We start from the raw sequence: 13,064 nt of genomic DNA on the forward strand, positions 1-13,064 counted from the left end.
GATGACATGTCCGTTGTAACAGAAAGTACCGTTGACACTAAGGGGGGAGTGGTGAAGTGCAGTGTTACGTGCACTGTAATACTGTGTGCGAGTGATTGCCATTTGTAATTATTATCTCTGGCACAGTCTCTGACTTATTTTTCCTCATTTGTTTTATGCTGTTCTGTTGTTTAATTTTCTAGTAAAAGAGTTGTATGAGTTACGGTGTGTTTTTATGCTGCAATTAAATAAATACAACTAGTCTGGCATCAGGTACAACAACCAACGAACTGTCTGTCTGCATGAATGACCATTATCCATGGATGGATATGCGTGTGTGTGTGTGTGTGTGTGTGTGTGTGTGTGTGTGTGTGTGTGCGCGCGCGTGAGTATATACCTATCCTTTTTTCCCCCTAAGGTAATTCTTTCCGTTCCCAGGATTGGAATGACTCCTTACCCTCTCCCTTAAAACCCACATCCTTTCATCTTTCCTTTTCCTTCCCTCTTTCCTGACGAAGCAGCCGCTGGTTGCGAAAGCTCAAATTCTGTGTGTGTGTTTGTGTGTTTTATTCATTGTGCCTATCTACCGGTGCTTTCGCACTTGGTAAGTCTTGGAATCTTTGTTTTTAATATATTTTTGCCATGTGGAAGTATCTTTCTATTTTATTTCCAAATAATCTGTTAGAGAGATCACAGAAATTATCAGGTCACTGAAAAACAGTACATTTTCTGGTTATGATGGTATTTCAGTCATAGTACTAAAATCTTTTGTTGATTTGGTAATGCCTCTCTGGAGTTATCTTTGTAACCAGTTGAGGAGTGAAGGTGTATTTCCTGAAAGACATTGAACCATTTTTCTGAGAATAGTATTTTAGCAATAAGTCAACTTGGCTTCAGTAAAGGCTTCAGCTGATTTCATGAACTGAGTTTTGGTAGAACTAAGGAATAACTATAGGCAACAAATTAAACCCACATACGGCTTTGCACAAAATACTTAATACTTTATTTTTCCAACTTGGAAAAGAAATCTCACAGAACTAACAAAGAGTAAAAACTCATACATAGCATCCACTGCACTTGCATAGAGTAAACTAAGCACACATCACTGGCTACTCACACAGCCCCCCCAACATTTATCCCAGGTGCTCTGCACTTTAACTTGACTTGTCTCCCTGCTCATTTTGCTGCGAGGATGAGGGAGCCAGTGTGGGCTGTTGTGTTGTGGTTCCATGTCCCCTTGTCATGGGTTCTTCTGCCATATCATGCAAAGTGAGTTCCAAACTTTGGTCCCTCCCCATCTTCTTGAGTCTCATCATACTCCAGTTCTGGTAAGACCCATCTCTCTATGGACACTCTAATAGTTTTGTCGTTCTGTGAGATGTCCATAGTATGGGTGTTGTGTCGTACTATTCGATAAGGTCCAGTATTTGGAAGGTGAAGTGGCGTTGTTACTGAATCTGTGTGGAGCATGACATGTAAGTCTGCCAATGCCTTATGCATGAAAACTGGTCGCTCACCATGTCTAGATACCGTAGGCCTTCTCATTGTTTCCACACACTCATTTCATGTATTAGTGATGAGAGGTTTCTTGGCCTTCGTGAAGCGGCAGCAGTTAGGTAATCAGCCGGGATTCTCAATGGTTCCCCATACACCAATTCTGCCACTGAAAGGACTGCTTTCCATTTTGTATGTGGTCCACAGTCCAAGGAGAACCAATGGTAATGCTTCTGTCCAGTTTCTCTGATGACATGTGAGAGGTGCCTTCAATGTCCTGTGCCACCTCTCCACCATACTATTGCTCGCTGGATGATGGCTCGTTGTATGGTGGTGCTGGAACCTACATAAATCAGCTAGCTTGTTGAACAGACTAGAGTCAAACTGGCAGACTTGACCTGTTGTGATATGAAGGAGGCACCCAAAGCAAGCTAGCCACTGAGAGACAAACACCTTTGCAAGGTTTCTGCCACTATGCCAGGGATCAGAAGGGTCTCTGCCCATCTCATGCATCCGTCTACCACTGTTAACATGTATTTATAGCCATCTGAAACTGGAAGTGGACCCACTAAGTCCAGATGGACATGGCAAATCTTGCTGGTGATCCTGTGAAATTCCCAATTTCTGCATGAATGTGTTGTCCTATTTTGCAGAGCTGACATTGTAGGCATGCGCGAGTCCATTGCCTGGTGTCCTTTTTAATTGATAGCCAGATGAAACATACTGTTCAGTGATTTGATTGTGGCATTTGCCCTGGGTGTGCCTGGTCATGAACACTGTCAAATGGTGCCTTACGAAATTGTTGTGGAATGTATGGGTGTGGCTTCTGCCGTGATATATCGCACCTTAACTTAAGCCATCTTCCTGGCATGAGTACCGGCTGTAAATGTAACCCTGCTGTGTGGTCTGTCAATAACTTTTGTAGATCCAGATCCGCTTCCTGTGATGTAGTGAGTTCTTCATCATTTATTGTGGTGTTCACACCATAAACACAAGAAAAGTAATCTGCAACCAGATTCTCCGCACATCTGATGTGTCTTACATCTGCGGTTAATTGATTGACAAACTCAGTGCCAGAACTGCCTTTGTGAGCACTTATCGCTGATGCTGGTGAAAGGTTTATGATCAGTGAAAATTGTTACTGGCCTAGCTTCAATATTCAGGCAGACATGTTTGACACCTTCATATATTTCCAACAACTCTCTGTCACATGCATTCCATTCTGTCTGTCGGAGTTGGAGCATCTTTGAGAAGAAACTAAGAGGTTGCTAATGTCCATCAACTTGCTGTTGCAAGGCTGCACCAATTGTGACCTGTCTCGTGTCTACTACAATACTCAATGGTGCACGAGTAACACTGCCTCCTCTAAGCTTCTTTGCAAGTCGCCAAAAGCTTTGGTCATTTCTGGTGTCCATTGCAGCTTACACTTTCCTGTGGTATTCTTGCCAACAGTGCATTCGTAAGTGGTGCCTGTGTTTCGGCAAGAACTGGTAAATGACACTGGTAAAAATTTACCATACCGAGATAATACCTAAGTTGTTTGTAGTCTGTAGGTTTGGGTAGGTTGCACAACATGTAGATCTTCTCCGGTAATGGCTGTATACTGTCAGCTGGGCCTACATAGCCAAGGCCAGTTACTTGACTCTTGGCCACGACACTTTTGCATTCATTTAGGATTACTCCATATGTATAAAGCCTTTGTTGTACCTCCAGAATAGGTCTATATGTGATTGCATATCCTCTGAGAATACCAAAATATCATCCAGATATGTATAACAGAAAGGCAATAACTGGAGCACTTCATCAATGAATCTTTACCAGGATTTTGCCGCATTTTTGAGTCCGAATGGCATAAACGGAAATTTGAATAGCACAAAGGGTGTGATCATCGCTGTCTTTTCCCTGTCAGGTGGAGCCACAGGAATCTGATTGTACGCCTTACGGCAATCCTGTACTGAGAATACTTTCACACCCGCTAGAGCACAGGTAAACTCTTCAATATTTGGTATGGGGTACTTGTTCAGGATTGTTCTCATGTTCACTCGATGGTAGTTGCCACAGGAACACCATGTGTCATCTTCCTTACATATTAGGTGGAGAGGGGACGCACAAGAACTGCCAGACCTTCTTATTACCCCAGCTTGGAGCATCTCCTCAAATATCACTTTTGTCTGCGCTAATCACTCTGGGGCTAATCTGCGGACACGTCTTGTTACTGGTGGTCATGGTATGGTGTGTGTATATAAATCACTGTATTATGTTTAACAACTGGAGTCTTTATGGCTTCTTGTGGGGAGACTGTATAGCTGAGTTACTGACTTCTCCTAAAACAGCCTCTGCCATACTACATCGAAAGCCTTCTATCATGCCGCTATTTGATCCAGTAGTATGAGAGTTATTTGCCAAGTCCATGGTGAGAGCAAAATGTGAAAAGAAATCTGCACCTAAGATTGGCTGTAAAATACCTGCCACGAGAAAATTCTACTTGTAACAAGTAGATAAACCAATATCTATAGCGAGATCTTTATAGCCATTCGTGATTATACTTGAATTGTTAACTGCTACCAATTTCAAAGGCTCCCATGTGTCCTCCTTAACAAAGCTTGGAGCCAGCAAGGTAATCACTTCCAAGACAGTGTCGATCTGGAAGTTGAGGCCTGTGAGTCTATCAACCACTTGTAATCTGTGCAATGTTAGCTTATACTCCCAGTGTGACGCTGAGTGCCATGAAGGTATACTATATCAGAAGCCTTCAAGTGCCTTATCTTGACTGTGCGTGTTGCTGCCTGCAACTGTCACCTGGTTCCTCCCATATGGTGCTGTTCATGAGTGTCGCAGTCCATGGCGCCTAGAGTGGGATGCCCTTGCCATTTGGGTATCCACAAGGTTTTGTTCATCTTGTAGCTTGTTGCTCGAATCATCTGTGATACCAGCAAAAATTGTCAGTCTGTTTGGAGTGTGACCTCTTCTTGTTACTGGTGGACCTGGTGGACGTCTGCGGCTCCAAATCATGTGGGCAAGTAGCCATACTTTCCATCACGTCTTGCAGTTTCCTGATCCCCTCATCAATGCCTGGTTTTTGTCTGTAACCTGTGGCTGCACAGCTTAGCTTCGATTCTTCTAACCATTCTGATTAGTCATCACTGGCTTCCATTGCAGAATTGGCAGATGACATTGATAAAGATGCTACGAGTGTCAACTGTAGAGTAGCGAAAGCTCTGTCAGCTATTTTCAGTTGTTTGTCAAGAGACTGTCATTTGTACGCAATCAACATCAATTGAACTTGATGAGAAAGCTGCCTTTGCCAGACATGCAATAACAATTCATTGGACATCATGTTTGCATTGACTATAGTGAGTAAACATCTCCAAAATTCAGATGGACTTGTGTTCCACATTTCTCCTGATACGTCACCTGGGAAAGTCACTGTTCACGTAATTTCATGCAGTGAGTGACCAATGCCATTTTAAGTGTGGTGTATGGGTTGCTTAGGTGTGAATGGAGTTGCTCTTAACTGCAACCATGGCACAGTTGATAACGGTGTGTTCGTGCATGAAAAATCATCGATGTGTGACTATGTGGTGTGGCTGCTACTACTGGCATTTGCAAATTCATGGATTCTGCTTTGCTATCATTTTTCAGCGCTCCAAGCTCCAAAAGCCCAATCTGTTGCTCACCAAACTAACAGTCAAAAAGTAAAAACTTATATCTAACATCTGCTGCACTTTCATGGAGTAAATGAAGCACGAGTCACTGGTTACTCCCATGTTCCCACATAACAAATACTCTGTTAGCATTTTCTGTAATCTTGTCTAGCACTTCACTTGTGTAGCTTGTAAGATTCTACTGAAGATACTAAAATGGTGTGGTATTAAAAGCATTCCCCTCACATGAAAGGAATCTTATCCTAACAATATAAAACAGAGGGCCACATTAAGAAATGTTATGACACAAATAAGACTAAATTCTCAATGAAGCAACTTTAAATATGGTCCCACTCCTGTTTCTAGCCTATGTAAATGATATACCTGGTGTTCTTCAATGACTATAAGATTTGCTGGTGACACAGGAATATTAATAAAGGGCCCTGACACATTCATACTACAAACAGCCAAAAGAATAACGGAGCAGGTTTACAACTGGTTCACAGCAAACAGTTTAAACTTCAAAACTTCCTGGCAGATTAAATCTGTGCGCCAGACCAAGACTCAAACTAGAGACCTTTGCCTTTCGCGGGCAGGTGCTCCACCAACTGAGCTACCCAAGCACGACTCACGCCCCGTCCTCACAGCTTCACTTCTGCCAGTACCTCTTCTCCTACCTTCCAAACTTTACAGAAGCTCTCCTATGAACCTTGCAGAACTAGCACTCCAGAAAGAAAGGATACTGTGGAGACATGGCTTAGCCACAGCCTGGGGGATGTACCCAGAATGAGAATTTCACTCTGCAGCGGAGTGTGCGCTGATATGAAACTTTCTGGCAGATTAAAACTGTGTGCCGGACCAGGACTTGAACTCAGGACCTTTGCCTTTTGCACGCTAATTCTGCAAGGCTCGCAGGAGAGCTTCTGTAACGTTTGGAAGGTAGGAGATGAAGTACTGGCAGAAGTGAAGCTGTGAGGACGGGGCATGATTCGTGCTTTGGTAACTCACTTGGTAGAGCACTTGTCCGCAAAAGGCAAAGGTTACGAGTTCGAGTCTCAGTCCGGCACACAGTTTTAATCTGCCAGGAAGTTTCACATCAGCGCACACTCTGCTGCAGAGTGAAAATCTCATTCTGGAAACATCCCCCAGGCTGTGTCTAAGCCATGTCTCTGCAATATCCTTTCTTTCAGGAGTGCTAGTTCTTCAAGGTTCGCAGGAGAGCTTCTGTAAACTTTGGGAGGTAGGAGATGAGGTATGGGCAGAAGTGAAGCTGTGAGGACAGGGTGTGAGTCATGCTTGGGTAGCTCAGATCGTAGAGCACTTGCCCGCGAAAGGCAAAGTCCCGAGTTCGAATTTCGGTCCGGCACACAGTTTTAATCTGCCAGAAAGTTTCATATCAGTGCACACTCTGCTGCAGAGTGAAAATCTCATTCCAGTTTAAACTTCAATCATATAAAGAGTCATCTTCTATACTACCATATAAAGACAAATTGGTGTTTAACGTTGTTACCAAAAATATCAAAAAGTTCTCTACCAATTTACTTCAAATATTTACCCAAAGCTCTAATATAGATTCCAACAAGAATAATCTGTATACATTTTAATACATATGGTATATAACTGTGTATGTAATATATAAAGGGGAACAGTTGTCACCAAACTCCTCAAAAAATTCTTGACTGATTTATTTCAAATTTTTACACAACCTTCTAATAAATGCTTGAATGGACAAAGGCTATATATTCTTCCAAAGTATACTGTATAGTATATAGTAATATACATACTATGTAAAATGGTAATGTTAGTATCAAAAGTATGTAAACATTTTGACCAATTCAATTCAAATTTTTCTATGATAATCTAACAAACATTCAGACTGACTTGTAGTCTGCCAAGCATTGGAGGCTGATGTTAGTTCCCCTACAGTTCACGGCCTGTCCTGTTTTATCAGTCTGCCCAGCCTACGACATCTGTAATGATGGGTGGCCACCTAATTCCATGATGTCTGTCCGTGGCTTCACCATGTGTTGGAGACACTCACCACAGCACTCCTCGAAAACCTGACACATTGTGCAGTTCCCAAAGGGCTCATGCTGAGCCTCCAGACCATCACAATCTGCCCTTGGTCAAATTCAGATAGATCACGCACATTCCCCATGCTACACATGGACAGCACGCTCGTTGATACAACATACACTGTGCGTGTGTCTGACTATCAGTCATTTCTTGTGAGGTGATGCTGCTATCAACTGGATGAGTTTATATTGATAGTAGGTCAGTGGTTATAATGTTCTGGCTGATACGGAGGTTATGGACAGAGAGGGGTGGAGGGAGGAGGAGAGGGATAAAAAGAGGTATAAGGTAAAGATGGACAGAAAGAAGTAAAGACATATATCTGATTCCTAGACATATTTAGCAGTTGCAAAGCATTGCTGGATCTGCTGGTATTATATAATTCCTAACAAATCAAAATGATTTATAGATTAATGGACATACTGAAAGAGGCTCTATGTGTATAGTTCCCAGACATCCAGATGGATAAAAAACTGAGATAGCACCAGCATAGGGATTATTTAATCAAAATGCCCAGTACTGCTGGCTCTGCCCTCAGAAATATGTCTCACTGTGTTGACCTGCAGATAGGATTGCTAGCATACTCAGCATGCTTTCACTCATCACTTTTCTGTGACATAACCTCTGATGCAATACAGCTAAGATCAAGAAAATATTTATTCTACAGAAGCACATAGTAAGAACATTGTATAAAGATGATAACTAAACATCTTGCAGAAACCTCTTCAGGGACCTGGAGTGTGTTACTCTTGTGCCAATACATACACCGACTAGTGGTATTTCTGCTAAATAACAAGAGTGAATTCAGGATGAACTGTGAAATTCACAACTGCAACACTAGAAGCAAAGTACATATCCATATAGATTATGCATCCCTGTCTAGGATTCAGAATAGAGTTTTATATACTGGTGTAATATTATATAAATATATGCCCGCAGGCATTTAAAATCCCTAAAGATTCAAAAGCAAAATAAAAGTGTAACAACGAGCTGCTCCTTCTACAGTTCATTAGAATATTTGGACTTACGGGGAATGTAAATGCTACAATATTCCAATGTTTATGTTAAACAGATTTTGAGACTGCCAATTATTTATCTACTCATTTAAAAGGGAGTGCTGAAAAATAATGACTCCAAATGTTTTATTCTATTCTCAAGATTGGTTAACATATTACAGGTGATTTATATTACTCAGTCGACATTCCCACTTTGCTGATGCAAAATGCAACCCTCTGCTGCTAGAGGGCTCCGAACAGTACCGTGCAAAATGGCAATGTGCAATGTAACTAGCTGGTGCATGAGAAATAGTGTGCTGTAATTGAGTTTCTAACCACAAAAAACTTCTTCCACACATTGGGCACCCTCTCCTTCAGCATGACAATTCCAGACCACACACAAGTGCTATGACATCTGGGGCAATCCAACACTTTGGGTTCACCATCATCGATCATCTTCCACACAGTCCCAACTTGGCCACATACAATTTTAATCCGTTTCCAGAATCCAATGAACAACTTCAAGGACTTCACTTTAATAGTGATGAAGCTGTGAAGGCATAGGTGAGGTTTGGACTCCATCAGCAAAACCGAACGTTCTACAGTGATGCTATCAATAAACTGCTCTTTCATTGGGAGAAATGCATTCGTGACCAGGGTGGCTATTGAGATATAAATATGTTGACATGAAGAATAAAGATACAGAACAATAACAAAGCTTTTTATTTAAAAAGCTTTAAGAGCTTTCACATAAAAAATTCAGTGGCATCACTTTTCAGCATGCCCTTGCAACTTTCAAATACTGATATTATAGTCTTGGCATTTCTGCACTCAGTACAGGGTTCTAATTTTTTTGTGACACTATGCTTCGAAGATAGTAAGAACAATGATTCAGTCAGTGGCCAAATAAAATATTTGTTTGTGAATCACATCTTTAGGTCATAATTTTTCACAAGTCTATTGTTTTATATAGTAAATAATATAAAAAATTAACATCTATCAAAAATTACCTGTCATGTTTCAACTTTAGCTGCTTTATCTGGGAACCCTGTACATTCTCCATGATTTTATGAAGGATCTCCTAGAACATAAAGTAAAGTCACATGAAGAAATATATATTTGCTCATTTATTTACTTAACTGTACTATTACCCATCATACATGAAGCCCTCGCACACAGGTTTTTCATTATCTGATGGTTAATAAACTAAAATGAAATGTTCACATTGGTATTTTTATAACTACATTCCACCATTTTTTCTAGTTAACGATCTTTCTTGTTAACAACAAAAATTGTTGTCAACAAAATATTACATGAATGTTCCACACACCTTTTGCCTCATTTTCAGACATGTTGTATTCTTATTTTTGGGCAAAGCTCTGTTTTGGGCTAAAAGAAACTCTAAAACAGAGAAGAAGAACCCAGAATTTTAAATGTCTGTTTTGATAATTTGTTATACTATTCACAATAAAATAATTTTCTAAGTACATCACTGAAAGCAAAATTCCTTAATACTTAACCAGAACATTTGCTTACAAACATATGCATCCTGCTAAGACAATGGCACCGCTCCTGCATATGGGAGTCTCCAAGGAAGCTAAGGTGATAAGGCTCCCACCTTAGGATTACAAAAGAAGGCCTCACTGAAACCTTCAGTGGAGGATATGGACTCCTGCACAGTGGAAATAGAACATTATGATGCAATGTGCTACTCAGTGAAAAATTCTTCTTTTCCATGTTAAAACACTCTGACTGTTACGTTCTTCTAAACCTACACCCACATGACCAACTGAAATTCACACCAAAGTGTCTGATAGAGAGTTCATCAAACCACTTTCATACTATTTCTCTATTGTTCCACTCTCAGAGTGTGGAAAAAACGAACACTTAAATCTTTCCATGTAATCTCTTATGTACTGTTTTCATTACAATAATTGTTTCTCCGCATCTAAGTGGACATCAACACAATATTTTTGCATTTGGAGGAGAAAGTTGGTGATTAAAATTTCATAAATGATTTTGGCAGAATCGATATTGCCTTTGTTATAATGATTGCCACCCTAACACTCATATCATATCCATGATCCTCTCCTCCCTATTTTGCAATAATACAAAACAAGCTAACCTACTTTAAATTTTTTTCAGTGTACTCCATCAACTGTATCTGTAAAGTATCCCACAACACATAACGGCTCTCGAGCAGAGGCTGGACAAGTTTAGTGTAGGCAGTCTTGTTAGTGGATTTGTTGTATCTTCTATGTGTTCTGACAATAAAACAATGTCTTTGGTTTGCCTTCCCCACAATATTATCTGTCTTATTGTTCCAATTTAAACTGTTCACAACTATAATCTCTACCTGTTTAGATGAAAAGACTGCCTTTAGGTATGAGTCATTTATCGAACTGAAATGAAAGGATATGTCTCACACTTTTCATTGTTTAGGGTCAATTGTCACTTTTCATGTATTACAAATATCTTGACTAAATCATTTTTCAATTGGTTTGATCTTCTGATGACTTTATAGATGGACTATATCATCTGCAAATAATCTAAGAGAGCTGCTTAGATTATCTCCTACATCATTTATATGGATTAGGAACAGCATGGGGCTTGTAATAGTCTTTTGGGGAATGCTTGATATAACTTTGTTTTATTTGACGACTTTCCATTACCGTTAGTTACCACAAACTTTGACCTGTCTGATATGAAATCACAAATCCAGACATACAATTGGTATTATACTCCATACGTATACAATTTGATTAGAAGCCGATTGTTAAGGACTGTATTAAAAGCATTCAGGAAATCTAAAAATATGGAATCCACTGGAGGTCCCTTGTTGATAGAATGTATTACTTCATAAGAATAAAGAGTTACTCATATTCCACAAGAATGATACTTTCTGAAACTGTGCTGACTATGTGTCAATATATTGTTTTCTTCAACATAATTCATACTGATCAAGCTCACCATGTGTTCCAAAAATATACTGAAAATCAATGTACGTGATGTGGGTCTGTAATTCAGCTGATAACTCCTATTTCCTTTCTTGTGTATTGTTGTGACCTGTGCAATGTTCCAGTCTTTAGGTTCATGTCTTTCATCAAGTGAGCAATTGTATATGATTGCTAAGTATAGAGCTATTACATCTGCATACTCTGAAAGGAACCTAGCTGGTATACAATTTGGACTTGAAGATTTGCCGTCTTTTAAATGACTTGAGTCACTTCACTATATCAAGGATATCTACATCTAATTTACTCATGTTGGCAGCTGTTCTTGATTCAAATTTTGGATATTTACTTCATCTTCTTTGGTGAAAGAATTTCGGAAAACCATATTTAGCAGCACTGTTTTAATGGCACCATTTTCGATAGCCCCAGATGTCCGATATTTCCAAACTGGGGCAAAATCTTGATCAAAATGTAAGAAAATCAGTTCTCCAAAAATATGTTCATTTTGTAGCACACGTCTTTCTGAAGAGTTTGATATGTAAAACATTTATGTTCAACGATATGTAAGATATGTTATTTGGTCTTAAGTGTGCCAAAGTGAAGTGCCATACCTCTTCACACAGCATCCTTCTAGCGCACGTCACTGTATTTCACTCCACAGAATTCAAATATGTATACTTTGTAATGAATGCCATCAAACCTATATTCAGGACAGTGGAAGTTAAAATGTCCTGTGGTGCCTCTCCTGCCCCTAAGTCAGTCAGTTAGACATCCTAGCCTCCCTTCTGTCGCGAGAGTTAATTTGGAGTTGGAATGGTTACTTGGGTTGGGTGCGGCGTCTCATATTGATTTGGTTCCTGTTGATTCTCTCAGTAGGTGGGGTTATACTAGACGTGGCCTACACATCAACAGGAAAGGGAAGGGTAAACTGGCTGGGCTAACAGTAGGAAATGGAAGGAGGGGGGATGCACTGCCAAAGTGGTAATATACCAGTTGTCATATGTGTTGGGGCAGCACGTTTATAGGATAGGTAGGACAGGATGAAGTCAAGTTCTAAGAGAAGTAAAGATTGAAACAAACCTTCAGTTTGAGAAAGAAATCAAACAGCATAATCCTGGCACACTGGATGAGCCAACACAGCTGTTGGTTAAAAATTTACAGCAATCAGCAGAAATTTTGTTTCCACCCAATTTCATCTCAGCATATGATTCACGGGCTTATAAGTAAAATTAATGAACTACTTATGTGCATTGATGAATTACAGTCATCGAACCCAGTTGATATAATCTGCCTTTCTGAACATCATGTGACCACTGAATTTAAGTTAGCCTCTTACTTCTGTAGACAAAAATAGAGAAAGGAGGAGTTGCCACATTTGTTAAAAACAGTTTTAAATTTGAGAATAAATACAAATAAATTTTAGTTAGAGCAGCACTTAGAAGCATGTGCAACAGAGATAGAATTTCATAATAGGTAGCCATATACAGAGCACCTTCACAAAACTTCAACCTGTTTCTAAACAGTCTTGAAGATTTATTATATCATCTAAAATTGAAAAACAAAGAACTAGTGGTTGCTGGTGATTTTAAAATAGATGTCCTGAAAAACACTGTCAGTGAACAGTTACTGAAATCAGTTACATTGTCATTCAATTTAATTTCTACTGTATATTTCCCAACTAGGGTATACAAATGTTCTAAGACTGCAGTTGATAATATCTTTATAGACAATTCTAGGAACCTAAGCCACATTACAAAACCAGTAGTAAATGGGCTATCTGACCATGACATGCAACACCTAACATTAAATTTTGAAAATTGTCAGGGTAAAACATTTATCAGAACTGAGCACAGAAGGCCAGTCAAAAACTGAGAAATTTAGGAGATTGCTCAAAGAAATTAATTGGATGGATCTTTACAGCATCC

At 39.7% G+C, this 13,064-nt stretch overlaps 1 protein-coding gene across 2 annotated transcripts in view; it reads right to left on the reverse strand.

Moving 5' to 3' along the window:
* The window catches only part of LOC126281662 (1-phosphatidylinositol 4,5-bisphosphate phosphodiesterase-like), a 465,757-nt gene that overhangs the window by 17,794 nt on the left and 434,899 nt on the right, over positions 1-13,064 (reverse strand). For both annotated transcript variants that reach the window (XM_049980809.1, XM_049980810.1), the window contains exon 21: positions 9,196-9,266. In XM_049980809.1, coding sequence (XP_049836766.1) covers positions 9,196-9,266 — 71 coding nt within the window. The remainder of the gene's footprint in view (positions 1-9,195; positions 9,267-13,064) is intronic.

The sequence above is a fragment of the Schistocerca gregaria genome, chromosome 7 (assembly GCF_023897955.1).
Source record: "Schistocerca gregaria isolate iqSchGreg1 chromosome 7, iqSchGreg1.2, whole genome shotgun sequence".
Classification (NCBI taxonomy): Eukaryota; Metazoa; Arthropoda; class Insecta; order Orthoptera; family Acrididae; genus Schistocerca; species Schistocerca gregaria.